Source organism: Anabrus simplex, chromosome 1, assembly GCF_040414725.1.
Source record: "Anabrus simplex isolate iqAnaSimp1 chromosome 1, ASM4041472v1, whole genome shotgun sequence".
In the NCBI taxonomy this organism is placed as follows: Eukaryota; Metazoa; Arthropoda; class Insecta; order Orthoptera; family Tettigoniidae; genus Anabrus; species Anabrus simplex.
The window spans coordinates 34,542,279-34,562,307 of NC_090265.1; the positions used below are offsets into that span (position 1 = coordinate 34,542,279).

A 20,029-nucleotide genomic window follows, 5' to 3' on the forward strand; every position below is an offset into this window, starting at 1 on the left:
TTGTCTAATGGAGAAAGGACGATGGTGGTGGTTGGGGTTTGGAACGGGGGAGGAATGCTAAAAATGTGTGATTAAAAACTTGTCCTTAACTAAAATACTATTAAAGCACTTGTTCAGCTTCCAATTAAAAAGATAAAAAGTCTTTTTTAAGTCTCTTTCCTGCTTTTGCTCGAAAGTGTGTTTGAAAAAACACTGGTTAACTTGTTACAATTCTTATTATTTAAGGTGGATTCCTTATTGTCAAGTTTAAAATGCTCTTGTAACTTAACGTTGGGATGTGATTTGAAGTTTATTTGACACTTGTCCATGAACTAGGCAATTGGGTAGTTTGTAACACGTTCTGCAACCGATTTAAATTGTAACATTGAGTTACAAGAGCATTTTTAATTCGACAATGAGGAATCCATCATAAGTAATAAGATGGTAACAAGTTAACCAGTGTTTTTTCAAACACGCTTTCAAGCAGAAGCATGAAAGAGACTTAAAAAGTTTTTAATTACACATTTTAAGCATTCCTCCTCTGTTCCGAACCCCCCACCACCATCACCACCATCATCATCCTTCCCCCATTAAACAAAGTTATGTTTCTCATGAGAAGAGATCAAGGCTGTTATGAGAACAATATGTTGTGTATATTGTACCTAAGCATAAGTGAATGTAGCTGATTGATGTCTGTGAAGCAGACAAAACATGTACTATGAATAATTTTATAAAACTGTCAAAGGCAAATAAAGGTATCGATTAGGTGGTTAAACAAGTCTTTGACTCTTAGATTATGTTGATACGGACATGAAGTGGATAGTTTGTAATGTATGCGTATACCTTGGATATTGAAAATTTCAAATGTCAAGGTCCTTCATCGGATGAAAAAATGAACTGCTACTTATTATTTAAAAAAAGGAAAACACAATACCAAGACAAGTTACGAGGGGTAAAGTGGAATCAGATATTATAGCTAAGTATTGAAGGAAAGATACAAGGAAAAAGGTCCGTTGGAAGACGGACAATTTCTAAACTGTGTTGTCAAGATCGGAGCTGGCTACATGGATCACGTCTTAAGAAGAAGTGATGCTGATTTTGGAAACTAAAAGTAAGTTTAAACAATGGAAAGGAACAAACAATTGGCAAATCAAGTCATACGACTTATATAAGTTTCTCTATTCGGTTGGCCGGCAGGCGTGCTCAACTTATCTGCCTCCCATTGACTCATCACTCCCCGCTCTGCAGCATAGCAGCAAGGACAGCACTTTGCTCGCTTATCTGTGCATGGCATGAGATAACAATTAAAATTATGAAAATTAGTAATCAAGAATTAAGAAAATAAGCTTGTACCTTATGACAGGAGATGTTGGAAATGTTCTCCTCCTGCACCCACACAATTTGGCATCGTCTTATGAAACTCCGAATCATATGCATAACTTCATCTTCCGTAATTGAGGCTATTAACATTTTCGTAGCCTGCCATGCTGAGTTCTTCAAAACCCCAGCTTCTTGTCCAAGTCGTCTTACTCATTAAGTACACGTATTTTAACACTTCGTTTTGTATCGAGTAAAGAATCACCTCTCAATTTGTTTGAGTTTCCACACAGTCTCTCTGTGTAGAGGGCATACACCAGGAAATTCTGTTGCAAATCGCCACGACTTCCCTGCAAGACTTTGTTTTCACATAGTTACTGTACAGAAATACCCTTTCCTCTACCGTTTACACATGTGGAGACATTATGAGAATTATGCCCCGAAGTAACACTCCACAACTCGAGAACAGTTGGAGCTACACATCAACACTTAACACACGTTCTAAGCATAGATCTGAAGTACTAAGTGCGAACATTCCTGGGCTGTCATTGCCCTGTGTAACGGAAAGTGACGAGTCAACGGGAGGCAGATAACCTGGGCTGTCGTTGCCCTGTGTAACGGAAAGTGATGAGTCAACGGGAGGCAGATAACCTGGGCGCATCTGCCAGCCAACCAATGAGAGAAACTCGCTGTACATATACTATATACCTAGGAAGCTAGAAAAATGAAAAGACAAATATAATAACAGGTTAGTGTGGAAAGCTGCTTCACTCCCGAAAAAACAAGTTTTGCTGCTTTTACCTTTACTAACCCGGCTATATACCGTATACCAATCCACTAAAAAAATATGACGTCAAAATCGCGTATAAAACTCGTAACATGAATCGTAATATATTTTTTAACTCCAATACCGTAAATTCAATACATAATAAATTTTCGAATTCCGGAATTTATAGACTCAAATACGCCCAATGTAATTTTACGTACATAGGACAACCCGGACTCAGTTTCAAAACTAGATATTTGGAACATTACAATGCTTCAAAACATAGAAAATATTCTGCTATGAGCAATCAAATGAAGGATACCGGCCATAACTTTACCATGATTGAACAAGACCTTCATATCATAAAACACGTCAACAAGAGTAAACTGTTGACAGAGTTTGAAAGCACTTACATTTTTCTAGACCAGCATTATAACTTTAATAGTAATCTAAACGATGTTCTTGACACAAATAGCCCATTAATTGAACAAATTCCTAAATTACTCACAGACTTCAACATAAATTCAAATAATTTCATGAAAATATTTCATTATAAACATGTCAGCAATTTCCCTAACGCAATAGTAGCCACCGATTTACGCCGCACCCCCTCCGCCTACTCCTAATGTCCTCAATGCTCCGCCTACCTCCCCTCTCTTGATTCATTCTCCACCTTCACAGACACACCCCTACAATACACGTAGCAGTAGAATAACAACTGCCAGATTGTCTCAAACAACCAACAAGGCTAGTCACCTCTCTGTCAACACTAGGGGTAAGCATTGTGAAACTTCCACTCATTAATAGAATGTTCTCTATGTTTCAAAACTTACATTTATTTTCTTACACATTTCAGTTTTCAATACGCACTACATTGCGAATTCTCCCACATCGAAGGCTTTATTGAACACCCTATTTGTTGAATCTATGCTAGACAGCTCACGACTACAATCTGTTACAAAGATTATTCTAGAAGGAGACACAACACTTCTATACTGATGCTTCAAGCGCCTTTTGACCTTATCACGCAACCACTTGGAGTTAACAACTCTACTGTAATTCTACGTACCTGACTCTCAATCAACAACGCCCAAAGATTTATTTTTTGATATTTTAATTAATCCACGCTTCATTAATATCAAATAATTTGTACAATCCAAATGTATGTCAGATCATTATGACTATGTCTCGTTCTACAAATAACCAACTTGTACTTTTTTAGACAAACACTAGTATTCATTCCATGTACATCTATATATATAAAATAAGAGTTTTGTCTGTACATTGCTCAGAATTTGAAAAGAATGGTATTTGTGTATCGGTCATGTCCACAGTAACAAGAAATTGCATTTTTTTACTTTTCCGTAATTTCTGTCTGTCTGTCTGTCTGTCTGTCTGTCTGTCTGTCTGTCTGTCTGTCTGTACACGCATCACGAGAAAACAGTTGAAGATAATTTAATGAAAATCGGTATGTGAAGTCAGGGGATGAGCCTCTACAATCTAGGCTATAAATCATTTTGCTCACGCTGAGTGAAATGGTAGTTTAGGGGAAGGCCTAAAATTGAATTCTCAACTATTTACGTTATTAGTGGTCTAATGAAAATCGGTATGTGAAGTCGGGGGATGAGCCTCTACAATCTAGGCTATAAATCATTTTACTCACGCTGAGTGAAATGGTAGTTTAGGGGAAGGCCTAAAATTGAATTCTCAACTATTTATGTTATTAGTGGTCGTATTTTAAAGAAAATGGGTATGCAAAGTTGGGGAATATGTTGCTACAATCTAGGCTATCAATAATTGTATTCACGCTGAGAAAAATGGTAGTTTAGGGGAAGGCCTAAAATATATTTCTCAAATATTGTTGTTATTAGTGGTCCTATCTTGATGAAAATCGGTATGCAAAGTCAGGAAATAAGTCGCTATAGTCTAGGCTGTAAATGATTTTATTCACGCTGAGTGAAATGGTAGTTTAGGGGAAGGCCTAAAATGTAATTCTCAAATATTTCTTATTAGAGGTGTAATCGATGAATGCGACATAACTAGGGTTATATAGTATTAAAATTTCTATTGTTCATGGCTTATACATTGTTACCGTACTGGCTATAGTCACAAAGATATTCATGATTTTGGATTTTTGTTACTAAGTCCATATCAGCGCCGAGTAACCAGAAAATGGGTAACAGTATTTAATGAAAATCGGTATGTAAAGTCGGAGAATAAGAAACTACCGTTTATGGTATAAAATATTTTACAAATCACAGAGTCGAAAGAAAACTAAATGTGAAGGCCTACAATATAGAAAGCTCATAACATTGATCAACAATAACATTACATTGACCATTGTTTGCCGTGATGTGCTTTGTATCATCTGTTGCCCCTTATCTCCGGTAGATAGGATTACTGCTGCGTACAGAGTATTTTTATTTGATTTACGTCGCACCGACATAGATAGGTTTTATGGCGACGATGCGATAGGAAAGGGCTAGGAGTGCCTTAGGCCTTAATTAAGGTACAGGCCCAGCATTTGACTGGTGTGAAAGTGGGAAACCACGGAATACCATCATCAGCGCTGCCGACAATGGGGTTCGAATCCACTATCTCTCGGATGCAAGCTCACAGCTGAGCACCGCTAACCACATGGTCAACTCGCCCAGTCATACAGAGTGTAACAGCCTGCCTGAATATTGATGGGAAGTAGCTGGGGAGTTAGATAACTTTCTTCTTTAGCATGCCATTCCCCTGGTTTATAAATTTTCTGATACTACTGGTACGTAACACACTGGATCATCATAGCATTTGGGCTATTCAATCCCTACTCTGAGGCACTGATTGGAATGAACAGTGTGCATATTTAGCGGAATAATGGCAGATGAGTGTTCATGGCAATCTACGGCCTGGTCATCCCAGCTCTGGAACTTTGGACTATTAGATTGGCACCGCAATCTAACCGCAGCACTGTTCGTTAAAAGTGATAAAAAGTGCGGCTTTCCATTTGATCGAGTATTTTTATGATAGCATTGCTTTTAATCGCTACATTCATACTTACGTTTTTGTAATGACCTATGTTGATTTCAGGTTAAGAAAACCACAAAGTCAGTCTTTCTGAGAATCCCGTAGCGAAGCACGGGTACATCAGCTAGTATAATACTATGACAAGTTCATTATTGAATTATAGTTGCATTTAAGCATCGCTTTCTCCACAGACTAGATATTTATGAGTGTTTTATCTTGTATTAAAGCATGTATTATACTTTAATGAGGAACCCAGTTCAGGGCCTTGATTTAGCTTTAGATTAAGTATGGCTGAAGATGCTTACAAAGCCTAAGCGAAACATGTCCCATTTAACATATATGTAATATTTGTATCTTAAACTTAAAGATTGTAAAGTATTGGAATGGTGGTTTTTTAATAAATCTGTCTGAAACTTTTACAGTATCCAGTATTTGGGAGATATTGGGTTCGAACCCCACTGTCGGCAGCCCTGAAGATGGTTTACCTTAGTTTCCCATTTTCACACCAGGCAAATGTACCCTAATTAAGGCCATGGTCGCTTCCTTCCTGCTCCTAGCCCTTTTCTGTTCCATCATCGCCATAAGACCTATCTGTGTCGGTGCGATGTAAAGCAACTTGTAAAAAAACTCTCCCCTCATTTTGTTGTAGTCCGGGATCCAGCTGCATAAGTTAGTATGGATTCATAATAGGTTGAGTATAATACTTTCTTACATCTCTTCGGGACATCTTGGTTCCACAAAATATCCCTTACACTCTGGTAGAAGCTGTTTGCTTGTTGTATTTTTTCCTCCCCGATTTCCTCAGTTATCTTTCCATCTTCTGTGATCACACTTCCCAAGTAATTTACTTGAAACTTTTAACCACTTCCAGAATTTTACCATTCAGTTTTATCTTTCCTCTTCCTTCCTTCCTTCCTTCCTTCCTTCCTTCCTTCCTTCCTTCCTTCCTTCCTTCCTTCCTTCCTTCCCTTGTCATCACTATTGTTTTACTTTTCTCTGTGCTTACTTTCATCCCAAATTTTTCTATCTCTTGATTCCATACATCTACTTGTTTTTGCTCATCCATTTCATCCTCACCTCATATCACTAATACCATTTGCAAACAACATGGCTTTTGTTGCCTGTCTTCCCAATCTCTGTTTTATGTTCTTATGAATTTCATCCATGACTATGATGAATAGTATGGGGGATAGTACACTTCCCTGATACACGCAATCTAATGATAACAATTTGTATACCACCACCTCACCTACCCTGCCAGCCAAAATTCTGATGGTGAAATTTTTTTACCAACAGGACTTGAAACGGCTAAACACAATGTCAGACCATATAGACTCAGTGTCTTAACAATCATGGCGGGCCGACATACCCTGAAAGAGCCTTACACCAATCACAGAACTATGACAACAAAACTCAAGAGTATTAACACCTTGTCTTCCATACAAGAGTATGATCGTTTGGAGTCATGCACATGTTTTTTAATAGAAGAAAAAGAAAAGGGAGGCTGCTTCTTCTGAAGAGATGTAGAGCTAGGCCTCAGCACTAGCAGGCACTCCCAGTTTGCTAGTGATAAACGTGTCTAGGTACCCAGAGACAAGATATCACTAAGTAAATTAAATTAAGCTTAGTAAATGCTTTCACCTTACCTGGAAAAAGAAGGCAAGAACAGTCAAGCCATTTGAGTGGGCTAGGGCATCTTTCATGTTGCCATATTTTGTACTGCGATGAATGATGTGCATTTCAACGGGAAATCTGAAAAAAAATATTTATACAAGCTACAAAAGAAAAAAATGCTCCAGATAATTAACAAGAGACGGAAACCATTTTTATTACCAGAATTATCTGATGGTGGTGGTGATTATTGTTTTAAGAGGAAGTACAACTAGGCAACCATCCTCTATATAACACTAATCAGAGGGAAAATATGGAAGGGGTCCGACACTTCGAAAAATGAAGGTATCGGCCAAAGAAAGACAAGGGCCACGACGGGCGTGAAAATGAAAGACTCCCTAGTCCTCGCAAACCTAATAGCGTCGGGGTCAGAAAAGAACAAGAGTTGACCAAGGGAGGTCGGATAGGATAGATGAAAGTGAGGAGCCTGGCACAAGTAAGTGGAAGCCAGAATTATCTGAGGTACAAACTGGTTTCATGCAAGACAAGGGTACTCGTGAACAAACACAGAATGTCTGGCAGATCAATGAGAAAACATACAAATTCACTGTTAAAACCCATTTATGTTTTGTGCATTATATTCGTTTTGACTGCCTGAAATGTATGGCCTGTAGGTGAACGGTCTTCAGGAAAAGACATCAAGGAAAAGGTCATTGTCCCTGTGAGGAAAGGTCGTCAAGAAAAGATTCATTTTGTGATTATAAAATCTGTATCAAATTTGGCTAAGTATGATGTTCAAATTTATCATTGTGGATTTGGACTGAAGAAGAATGCTAATTACTACCATTATTATTAAGATTCAATATTTAGGCCTTGTTAGGAAAATGTGAATGATTCTTTCTCGAGTTCAAGACGACATGAGGGAGCTGCCTATTATTTCCGGATGAGGCAGTCGAATGTATTATTCGTTCTGCAATGTGCAGCCTGTGTTGCTGTGTTTAACCCTGTAATTAATGGTTGGAGGAAATGGTAAGTCATTTTCTATAACATATACTTTCTGTTTTATCGTCAATTTTAATTAAAGAGTTTCATTCGTGGCAAGCCTTCTGCTGACCACATGTATCCTTAAAGTTGTATTATCACATTGCGTGTGCCATGTTTTGATTTAAGTTAAGTCTTCGGTTATAAATTTCAATGTGTGTTCATAAACTTAGTTTCTTCGATCCGTGTTTCGATCGTAGCATCTGTGTGATCACCTGTTGCTTTGAACTACCGGTATGTCGTGAAATTATCCTAAGTGCTGTACTTCCCTGCCTGACTTCACATTATCTCTCAAACAGCTGGAGTATCTGTGTTGAAGACAGTTGAGCGCTTGACCCACTGAGAGTTGTGCACACCTTACATCCTAGAGTTATCTTGTGTTGCGTTCGGTTTGCTCTTCTTCAAGATGATGTAAGTTGTAGTGTTGATTGTTGTACTAATCATTGTGATTGGGTTAAATTTTAGCATGGAGTCTCATTAGATTTTTTAAAGCATCTGTTTTTGTAAATTTTTGGCAACAATTTTGAGGTTAAAGTTCGTAATTTTTCGTTGGTCTTTTGAGTGTATTTTGTTTTGTAAATTTAGTGTCTTGGCTAATTATTTTCAAATTTTGTTTCTTTTCGCCTGTTGTGTTATATTTGGCATCATTCTTTGTGTGTGATCTTTTAAAATTATCAGTTACATCGTGTTTTGGCTCAGTGTATATCTAAATTTCTGGACATGTGTTGTGTTCGGTCTTCTACTGTACCTGGGTTCATTTCCAAGTAGGTATGGGACTATTTGGGGGCGGTTCCTGGCCAGTTGCTAAATTCTTCAAACAGATAAGAAATTAATGGATTTCTGAATCTGCGTGAAAATGTTCCTAGTTTGTCTGTTGAGCTTTTTCATCGTGTGTCTGTTTCCTTGTCACGTATTTTTATTTACCCGTGTACTTTTATACTTGCTAGGGAGGGTTCTATGAGAACTGGCATACTCTCATAGGGTGACTCGTGTTCACCATGTTTATAGACCAGCTTTAGTTGAGGCCGTAATGGCAAATTTTGACAGGTTATGGATCTGCACTTGTGCTCATGACATACAGTATTTGAAATCTGGTGTGCATCTGATATGAGATTCTTGTGTAATCGTTGGTCCAATATTAGGTGACTAGATGGAGAAGTGTCCATTGTTATTGTAAAATTATGTACTAAGAAGATTTTCTCTAAAGGTTTATTTCGGTATCATTATTCTGAGCCATTAGTTTCAGTTATATCCATTGTTGTTTTGTAGGTTGTCAAGATTTCAGTTATTCTAAATTTGTCATGAAAATTTGTAGTGAAATTTTGTAGGTGTTACAATTTGGTAAAAGTTTATTACCTTTAATTAATCTTTCTTAATTTTATTTTCTTGGTGTGAATTTTCATTTGTTTCTGGTTTTGTGTTTTCTAAATTTATTTACCCAGTTTGCTCAGACTGAGTAATATTTTCAAAATTCTGTAATGAGCCGCGTTATCTGTCCAGCCATATTTGTAAATAGTTGTAGATATTGGATGTCATTTGTGTTTGTCTTTGGTGCCTTGTGAAGACATTTATGTTACTGAGACTTAGGACTTAAGGTGCTGAGAGGCCATTCCTCTTCTGGGAACACTATACTCGTTCTAATAGAGCCTCATTGTCATGTGATCTATTCAAGAGTACTTGAGGTCATTTTCTGCCTTTTTTTTTCTTTTGCTGGTACTTTTTGATGTAGGGGACATCGCACTGGTGTGTTTGTGTGTAATTGTATTTTTGTAATGTTGAGTGATGGAATCAGTAGTATTGAGGTCTTGCGCCTTTTTTTCATTGCTTGGTACTGCTAATTCAGGGATCATCGCACTTGTATTTCGTGTGTGTTTTTGTATTGTGTGTTGGAGGACAGATAGGCCTGGTGATCTTGGTATATCATGCTTGTAATCTGATATTCCCTGGTATGAAGGTTGTTTGTTCCTTTTATTTCTTATATAAGTGAGTTAGATTTCTGTATGCACACTTTCGAATGGTTTTCATTGTGTCATTTGGATTTTCTGTTTGTCGGTAAATTTAATGTGATCTTCAATGATGTATTCTTGGCCTTAATTGCGTTTTAATTTGACTGGTGTGACATGTGATGTGTGTGATGTGTAATGTGAGTTTTATCAGTGTTAAAAGTTTAAGGTAATGAGTACACGGCATTGTAAATGATTAGTGACATACCAACCTCATTTACTGAATAATAGGAGTAATGTTGCAAGCTAACCTAATAAATGTAACTATCTTCCTATTTGGATGCCCTTGCAACATTCTAAGTTTCACTTCCCATTTATTTTGTTTTTAATGTTGGGCAATTAAGAATGCACATAGTAATTTAATTTAAAGCAAACTTTTAGTGAGGATATGGGGAGTACATTGTGTACCCTAATGGTGGGGTTGTATATGTGTGGTACTTCAGTTAATAAAGGTCTAGTTTGGGTAATTTATTACTTGGAGGATGTTTTGTCTTTTATGCTGACCTGTCGTACCTGTGGTGCTTGAAAAGGTTGATTGTGAATTGTGTATAGTGGAATTGGGTGAGTTGTAATGTGTCATGCAGTATCCTCAGTAACATCATCATCATCATCATCATCATCATTTCCCTTTATCCAGCTGTAGCTGGGTCGGGGCAAATATGGTTCCTCTCCACTTTCTTCGGTCTTTCCACCACTCCTCCTCCAACACTGTGTCCCAGTCCAGGTTTCTTTCTACAATGCTGCATTGGATGGTATCCTTCCATCTCAATCGTGGTCGTCCACGGCCTCTCCTTCCTTGGATTTGCATTTCCATCACCTTTTTTAGCATTCTTTCGTCGCTCATTTGCTTTATGTGCCCAAACCATCTTAGTCGGCTCTTCTCTATTCTGTCAGTAACATATGTTTTTTAAATTTATTTTTTCCTGGTAAATTTCCTTTATTTGTATTTTGGGTTGTGTAAAGTCTTGGTTTCTCCCTATAATTTGTGGGTCTAGGGTAAACTCCAGAAAAGTTTTATTTGTTTTGCTTGCTTTCTTTCTTTCTTTCTTTTGAAATTTTAAATAGCGCTTGCCATGGGGGCTGGGGAATACCAATGTCATAGTAGGAGGAGACTTCCTTAAGGAGCCTTATGGAGTCATCAGTTTGGTGCCTCTAATTAAGTTAGTTGTTTAAATGAAGAAAAACAGAAGACCCACCCTTCTGCCCTTAGTATATTTTAAAAGCTCTTCTGGATGGTCAGACGATGGCTTTTCCCTATGTCTTCCTTTTTCTGCTGCAGATTGATCTCTTTTACAGTGACTGCGATACCCGGGTCCATCCAAAGGAGAACCTGCCATGCCTGTTGGAAGGGTACTATCAAGTTTCTGGCTGAGTGATATCCGACCCTGGAGTGGAGTGACAAAGGGCTTCTGGTGGTGGCAGTTGCTCTGTACTGTGCCATGTTTCACAATTTACTTGTTCTGAGTTTTCTACATGAGTGAGCTGAAATGGAGCTTCACGGGTGGCCTCAGTTGGACTAAGTGTGGATGGAGGTCCTTGGCGATTGGTCGTGGCCAGCGCCTGTATTGGACAGCAATACCAGTGGTCAACTTCTGACTCTTCGAACAATAATGGACGCTCTTCTCGAGAACGAAGATATTGTGGAGTTAAGTGTCGGATAGGGTGTGTTGTCACAAACCTCCTCAGTAAAATTAAAATGTATTTGTTTCGAGCGCAGCTCGAGTTTAAAGGTAGGGAGGAGGGGGGAGATGTGACTTGTGGGTGAACAGTCTTCAGGAAAAGACATCAAAGACTAAGTCATCGTCCTTGTGGGTGAATGGTCATCAAGAAAAGATTCATTTTGTGATTATAAAATCTGTTTCAAATTTGGCTAAGTATGATGTTTAAATTTATAATTGTGGATTTCGACTGAAGAAGAACGCTAATTACTACTATTAATATTAATTTCAGTATTTAGGTGTTGTTCGGAAAATTTGAACTATTAATTATGAAGAATGTGGAAATTAAATTGCTTTAAGGAATTTTTTTGTAATATATTTTTTATTTGTTTTAAAATTGAAAGCAACTTTTGAGGCAGCTTGTATGGGCATGTGTAAATTTCCGATTGTGAAATAGCTATTTTTCATAAATCCAACTCTCTTGAACTTGCCCATATAAGGAAATGTATTTTTTATTGGTCTGAATAATGATCTTTTCCATTGGTGAATACGGAGGTCTAGGGAAATTCCGTGTTTTCATTTGTTACCTTGTAATCGTACGGTTTCGGGCTCCTCGTGAGAGCTAGGTCTACTGTCCGCATCTTTGAATTCTGATTGCCTCAGCGGGCGGACACGTTATGCGTCCGTCCCGCTTTGGGTCCCCGGTCTCTTACGGTAAGTGCTATGTTATTAGCTTTTCACTTCATTTAAATTGATTCTTGTAACTTTCGGTGGTAATGTAATTTGTTTTCACGTAACGGAGTTTTCCTCTAGATTTCCACATTCGCCAATTTTAATTTTTTAATGACCGTGTCTCGATGGATGGTCACAGCAGCATTAGTGTTTTTTGAGGCAACCCTTTTGTTCTAAATATGTAACCTAAATAAATTAAAAAATTGTACAATCCATCATCAGAAGAGCTGTAGTTTTCCATGTTAGTATGTATTTTAGTTTAGGGTACTTGTGTTTTATTTCCAAAATTCAGCTGGTCTCCTTTTCTTTAATCTTATATTTTAATTTGTTTATGTTATATTTTAATTTGTTTAATATATATGTTTTTTAAGGGTAGTTGCCATGTGTTTCCCTTTCCCCACAACGAGATATGATCTCATAGGCTCATTAGGGTTCCTTCCACGTTCCACAATCCTTCCGTAGCTGTCGTTTGTTAGACCTGTAAGGTTTAAAGTTGTCGTAATGCAAACTGGGCGTTAAATATTTGTTTTTATTCCAATATTATTTCTATTTCATTGTTTTATTATTATTATTATTATTATTATTATTATTATTATTATTATTATTATTATTATTATTATTATTATTATTATTATTATTATCATCATCATATTTTGTGTACGCGCTCACCATCTGCTGCTGCAAAGTGGATTAAATTATAGGTAGTACTTGGAAGCATATTCTGTTTAGAAGTTACTGTATTTCCCTTGTGGTTCATATTGTTGGTTTCTGTGTTCATGGACCATAGGCAACAGCCGAGGGCCCTGATAAGTGGTCCTAAGAATCAGGGTACTAGCTGCTGTGGAATAGGAGTGGACTTCTCGGGCACGTTCTAAGTCATGACCCAACTTTTGCTCAGGCAGCTAGAACTATACAGTCCACCAGTTGTCCCTAACCTATTAGAGGAGAGATTCTTAATGCGACTGTGTGTATGTAGGGTAGCATCCTACTGCACAGAATTTTTACCGAGCATGCTTAGAATATTTTTAGTAAGCCTCGGACCTATGAAAGTGGCAGAGACCCATTTCCATTTGACGGGCCAGGGATTTGTTGGAAACAACTTGGCCAACAACATGGAATTTGATAACATGCTTTAAATAGTAATGGGGTTTATGGAAGAACTATTCATCTACAAACTAAAAGCTAATGTTTTTTCAAGAAATTACAGGAAGAATCAAAAGGTACATTAAATATGTCTTTCAATTGTCAGAAAAACATGCATATTCCAAAATGACCAGACCAGAAATCTTATTACTTTCGACAGATGTACTTCACTGTCTGTTTTGGTAATTCACGTCACCCTCAGAGCAAAGAGAACTGTTTCTCTTATGTGTGGTGTGAGGATGAATACTTTAAAGCATCGAACCAAATAGCTTCATCTGTCTTCCATAGGTTGAAACAGACTGATTTGACAGGAATCCACCTCTTTGAGGATCGTTGTGGAGGACAGAACAAGAACAAGATTATAGTAGGAATGCTGTGTAAATTTTTGTCAGCTGCTCCTCCTTTAGTCAAGATTCGGTGCCTAAGATTGTGTGGGCAGGATAAAAGAATGGAGGATGGAAGGGAAGCAAAAAACAAACAAAAAAAGAGGAAAGAGATGTGGTGGAAGAGCTTGGATGAGTTGGATAGATTGAATAAGCAAGGATCTAGAAGAGGGAAGACTGAACTGGAAGGAGATCCATGGGCAAAATATATTCTTGGACAGAAGGAGGTGCCAGAAAGAAGTGGAATTACAGGTAAGACTATGTGTGGATGTTGTTATACTGTATGAGTAGTAAATAAGTTACAAGATTATGAGCAACTGCAGTGGGACCTACACAATGTTGCTGTGAGATGGACAGGACAGCGTATAATGGTAAATGGGATGAAAACTTAAGTTGTAAATTTCACCACGAGGAAAAGTCCTCTCAGTTTTATTTACTGTGTTGATGGGGTGAAAGTACCTCATAGGGAACACTGTAAGTACTAGGTGTTAATATAAGGAATGATCTTCATTGGGATAATCATATTAACAAGGTTGTTTTTATTTTTTTAAATTTTTTACAAGCTGCTTTACAATGCACCGACGACTTATGGTGACAATGGGACAGGAAAGGACTACGAGTGGAAAGGAAGCAGCCGTGGCCCCAATTAAGGTACAGCCCCAGCATCTGCCTGGTGTGAAAATGGGAAACCATGGAAAACCATCTTCAGGGCTGCCAACAGTGGGAACGAGGTCATTAAAAATGGTCACAGATGTCTTCATATTGTTATGAGAGTATTTAGGGGTTGTAGTAAGGATGCAATGGAGAGGGCATATAAGTCTCTGGTAAGACCCCAGTTAGTATAGTTCCAGTGTATGGGACTCCCACCAGGACTGCTTGATACAAGAAATGGAAAAGATCCAAAGGATAGTATCATGATTTTCTGGGTGATTTCCAACAATGGAGTAGTGTTACGAAAATGTTGCAAATGTTGGGCTGGGAAGACTTGGGAGTAAGCAGATGAGATGTTTTGAGCTGTCAGTGGAGAGATGGCGTGGAATGAGATATATAGATGAATAAGCTTGAGCAGAAGATTAAGTTGGAATTCAACAGGACAAATTGAGGCAAATATTCATTTATAGGACGAGGAGTAAGGGATTGGATTGATTATCAAGATAAATATTCAATAAATTTACAAGTTCTTTGAAAACATTTAAGAAAAAGCTACATAAACTACTGATAGGGAGTCTGCCATGTGGGTGACAGCTCTAAATGCAGATCATTGATTGATTGGAGGTTTATACTCAGCACCCAGGCAACTGGAGCTGATGACGACAATTTGGAAGTATGGGAGTCCGTCAACACCTAGTTGGGCTGATACAGGACTTACATCAGAACAGTCGTGCAAAAATTAGCGTGGGCAAAACACTATCTAGTTCATTTGAAGTAGGAGCAGGTGTGAAGCAAGGGTTCATTTTATGTCCACTGCTCTTTAATGCACATCCTGAATTCAACAAACATAAGATGAAAGTAAATCGTGCTTCTTTGAGCATCAAGAAGGTGGTGGGTTTTGAAGTAGTCAAAGAATTTGCGTACCTTATGTCACTAATAATGGATGGGGAGGCTCCAATAAACAGATAAAATTTCTTACTTACTTAGTGATATCTTGTTACTGGGTACGTTACCAGTAGGCTGGAGAGCCTGCTAGTGCTGGGGCCCAGCTGACAGCTGAGCTATGCATCACTTCAGAAGAAAAAGTCTCCCTTTCCTCTTTCTCTTACTAAAAAACATGCGCACCACTCAAAACGACCATACTTGAATTGGAGCCAAGGTGTTAATTCCCTTGAGTTTTGTTGTCATAGTTCTGTGATCAGTGTAAGGCACTTCTAGGGTATCTGTAAGGTCAAGAGTACAGAAGAAACCCCGGATCTCCCGTTTTTCTTCTTCTCTCCCAGCCTTTTCCCAATTATCAGGAGTTGGTACTAATGTGGAATAAGCCCAGTTTCATGGCCGGATGCCAGAAGGAACCACGGATCATTGTACAATAATCCTGGAGATATGCTATCCATGAACACTAATACTGGGCATTCATGGTTTGTCCTTGAAGTATGGTATGTGTTAAGATAACCCCATCACAGATGTACACCAGAATCATCATCAGTTAGACACACTTTTGACTTCCTTGGAGACCCATAATGATGCCCTTTGTTTGATTGATGTTTCAGTTTGGTCTCATACAATCAAGCCTATGTCTCATCCATCATTATGATACTGTATAGGAAAACTTCCCTTTGATATAGATGTTGATTCCCATCGGGAACCTATAATATTAGCCCCTAATGAGTAAATTTATAATACCAATATAAATGGTCCGTTATTGGACATTATAAATTATCCAGCTAACTCATTCCAGCTGCCAGCGTTTCGCCCCAGTGTGCCAAGTTGGGCTCATCAGTTGGTAAATAGCACACCTACCAAGACGCATAGCTAGTGCATACCGTGGAGGCCACTGCATAGGCTAATTGGAGCCACCGGCAGTGCCAATGCACTACGAGAGACTTTGTCTCATTACCAAATATTGATGCCTGCCCGGCCATCAGTTGATATAGATGTTGATTCCCATAGAGAATCTGAAATATTTGTCCCGAATAAGTAAATTAATAATACCAATATAAATGGTCCATTATTGGACGTTACAAATTTTCCAGGTAACTTATTCCCGGTTGTTAGCGCTTCGCCCTAGCGTGCCAAGTTGGGCTCATCAGTTGGTAAATAGCACACCCACCAAGACACATGGCTAGTGCATACCGTGGAGGCCACTGCGTAGTCTAATTGGAGACACCGGCAGTGCCAATGCACTATGAGAGACTTTGTCTCATTACCAAAAATTGATGCCTGCCTGGCCATCAGATGATATAGATGTTGATTCCCATTGAGAACCTGAAATATTTGTCCTGAATGACACCCACATGTTATATTGTCTTCATTCTTAGTACCATAGCACTCGGTCCACAACTGCTATGTATTACCAGGACCTACTGAATTCCATCTGATACACCATGTGTTTAAAATCATACTGAAATTGACCTACAACACAGTGCATGTCATTTGTATTATTATTATGTGCGTATGGACCCAATGGATCACGCAAAGCTCTAACGATTCTGTTTTCTGAGTTGCCAAACAGCTCTCATCCTTTCTCCGTGGATCCTTTTTCGTTCTTCTGTCCACTTTGTTCCAGTCTTCTTTTTCACTTCGTTCTCTGGTTGCACTTTCCATCCATTAATTTTTTTCCTATAAAGGTTTCTGTCCGTGGTGTCATTTGTGTTTATCTGGGCTTTTTCCAGATCCTTCTTCACTTCTAGTACCCATGGAATATTTTTTAGATGTTCTATGTAAGTGAGAATCTTGTGTGTCAGTCTACTTGCCGGCAATCTGTGGACGTGCCCATAGAATTTCAGACGTCTTTTGCGGATGTCTGCTGCAATGTTGGAATGCTCTTCTGTCTCTTTGCGTGACCTCAGTCTATATCCATCTTCTGTTTTTCGGGGGCCGAGAATTTTCCTCAGGATTCTTCTTTCTTCTTTTAAAATGTTTTCTAGGTCACCTTTCCCGTTTAGTGTAAGGGTCTCGCTGGCATATAAGACTTTGGGCTTTATTACTGTATTATAGTGTCTGATCTTTGCATGGCGGGACGAGCACTTTTTATTGTATATGTTGTGAACCCTACCGTAGGCTTTCCGAAATTTTTGTAGGCGAATTTTCTGGCCAGCCTTCTCGCCTCCCGTTGGTTCAAGTATTTCTCCCAAGTACTTGAAGTGTGGTACTCGGTTGATTTGCCCATGTGCCGTGTTCAAATTTTGGATGTCAAATTTTGAGCAGAAGAACTTGGTCTTTTCAAAGGAAATTTGTAGGCCAACCTTTCCAGCACATTCGCTAAGGGTTTCAATTTGTTTAACGGCTGTGAATACATCATCTGTAAGTATGGCCAGGTCATCTGCAAAAGCGAGGCATGATATCTCAATACCGTCTTTGGGTCGTCCTAGTCGTATGGGGCGCCAGTATCCCATGTCTTTCAATACCTTTTCCCATTCGCAGATGACTTTGTCTAGGACGAGGTTGAAAAGAAGCGGAGATAAGCCGTCACCTTGTCGGACGCCAGTTTTAATCGGGAATGGTTCAGAGATCTCCCCCATGAATTTAACTTTGGAGATAGTGTCAGTGAGTGTTGCCTTGATGAGGTTGAGGGTCTTGGAATCAAGCCCCAGTTCCTCAAGAACAACGAAGAGAGACTGTCGATCAACCGAGTCGTACGCTTTCCTGAAGTCAACAAAAATGCAGATGACGGTTTGTTCCTCAATGCTTTGTATTTAAGTGTTGTCTTCAAGTTGAATATTTGTTCTGCACATGAGCGACCAGGGCGGAAGCCTGCTTGATATTCGCCAATACTTTGTTCAAGTTGTTCTTGCGTTCTCTTCAAAAGGCAAGCTGAAAGAATTTTGTAAGCCACTTGGAGAAGAGAAATGCCCCTGTAATTATTTACGTCAATCTTATCTCCCTTTTTGTGTAGTGGGTGGATGAGGGCGCACTTCCAGTCCTGAGGTAATTCTTCCGATTGCCAGATATCCGTAATGATTTGAGTGAGCTCCTTGAGGGAGTTAGGTCCAAGATTTTTCAGAAGTTCCGCAATAATGCCATCTTCTCCGGAGGTCCTATTGTCATTTGTACTTTTATACCCAGATTTTTTTACATGTTTAGTATACTTGTATTATATTTTGCTCATCTATGTCACTCGTAATATTTCACTTTCATTTGCAACATTTTGAGCACCATAGCACCTTGCCTAATTCAACCACACATCATATGGTAAATTATATATTCATAAGGTTCTTACTGCTTAGAAACATGTTTTAGGATTTCGTCAAATATTGTGTATGTTTAAATATGGCTGATGATGACCCCTAGTAGGGTTGAAACTAGTCCCATGTAGTGTAAATAACATTGTAAATATAACTATGTATTGAACAGGTGAAAAACTCTCCTGTTTATTATTTATATATGGCATACAAGGGTGAAACGCTGGCAACCAGGAGTGAGTTAGCTGGAAAATTTATAATGTCCAATAACGGACCATTTATATTGGCATTATAAACTGTCTCATTCGGGACAAATATTTCTGGTTCCCTATGGGAATCAACATCTACTGTATATCATCTTTTTTTTTTTTTTTTTTTTTTTTGCTAGGGGCTTTACGTCGCACCAACACAGATAGATCTTATGGTGACGATGGGATAGGAAAGGCCTAGGAGTTGGGAGGAAGCGGCCGTGGCCTTAATTAAGGTACAGCCCCAGCATTTGCCTGGTGTGAAAATGGGAAACCACGGAAAACCATCTTCAGGGCTGCCGATAGTGGGATTCGAACCTACTATCTCCCGGATGCGAGCTCACAGCCGCGCGCCTCTACACGCACGGCCAACCCGCCCGGTCTGTATATCATCTGATGGCCAGGCAGGCATCAATTTTTGGTAATGAGACAAAGTCTCTCATAGTGCATTGGCACTGCCGGTGGCTCCAATTAGCCTACGCAGTGGCCTCCACGGTATGCACTAGCCATGCATCTTGGTGGGTGTGATTTACCAACTGAAGAGCCCAACTTGGCACACTAGGGTGAAACACTGGCAACGAGGAATGAGTTAGCTCTAAAATTTATAATGTCCAATAAAGGACCATTTATATTGGTATTATAAGCTTCTCTTTTGTGCTCATAGCATTTCAAGTGGGTTTTTTGCTGCATCGTGATGTTGCCATTTTGGCAAATTTGTCAGATTGCTCTGAACTCAGCATGATGTAATTTTTCTGATGTCAAGGCGGTCTTTCAGAATACGAAACACAGTCTTAGGCGTTATGTCTGTCTCTCGACCTAACTCACAAACCGTCTGGGTTGTATCCATTCTTATCAATCTGCGAACAAGCTGCACGTCCTTGTCACCTTCACCAGACCAATCCAGCCGAAGCTTATCAGTCACATGCTGTCATCCATCATTGACGGCTTTGACCCACCATGCCACGGTTCTGTAAGGCAATGGTGTATCACAGCATGCCCTCGAATACCTGAATGTCAATGTCATGTTGTATGGGTGCAGCCATATTCAACTGCTCTGTTCCTGTTTCAAGAACCTTGTGGATGCTAACCATTTGATTAATTTCTCACAAACAATGCTATTCATTGTGGCAAGCGCATGCGTGTATCACTGGATGGACGAGTCCATGTACTGTGAGTGGGGCTGGGTATCACTATAATGTGTGTATATGTAAGAAACACTGGTTCCAATTCCTGGTGTACATTGAATAGTGTAGCCACTAGTAACGAAATAAATGAACCAAAGGCTGAAAACAAAGCAGCAT

At 39.0% G+C, this 20,029-nt stretch overlaps 1 protein-coding gene across 2 annotated transcripts in view; it reads right to left on the minus strand.

Moving 5' to 3' along the window:
• CAH9 (Carbonic anhydrase 9) overlaps positions 1-20,029 on the minus strand; it is a 66,280-nt gene that overhangs the window by 9,262 nt on the left and 36,989 nt on the right. For both annotated transcript variants that reach the window (XM_067138757.2, XM_067138759.2), the window contains exon 6: positions 6,721-6,826. In XM_067138757.2, the coding sequence (XP_066994858.2) occupies positions 6,721-6,826 (106 nt within the window). The remainder of the gene's footprint in view (positions 1-6,720; positions 6,827-20,029) is intronic.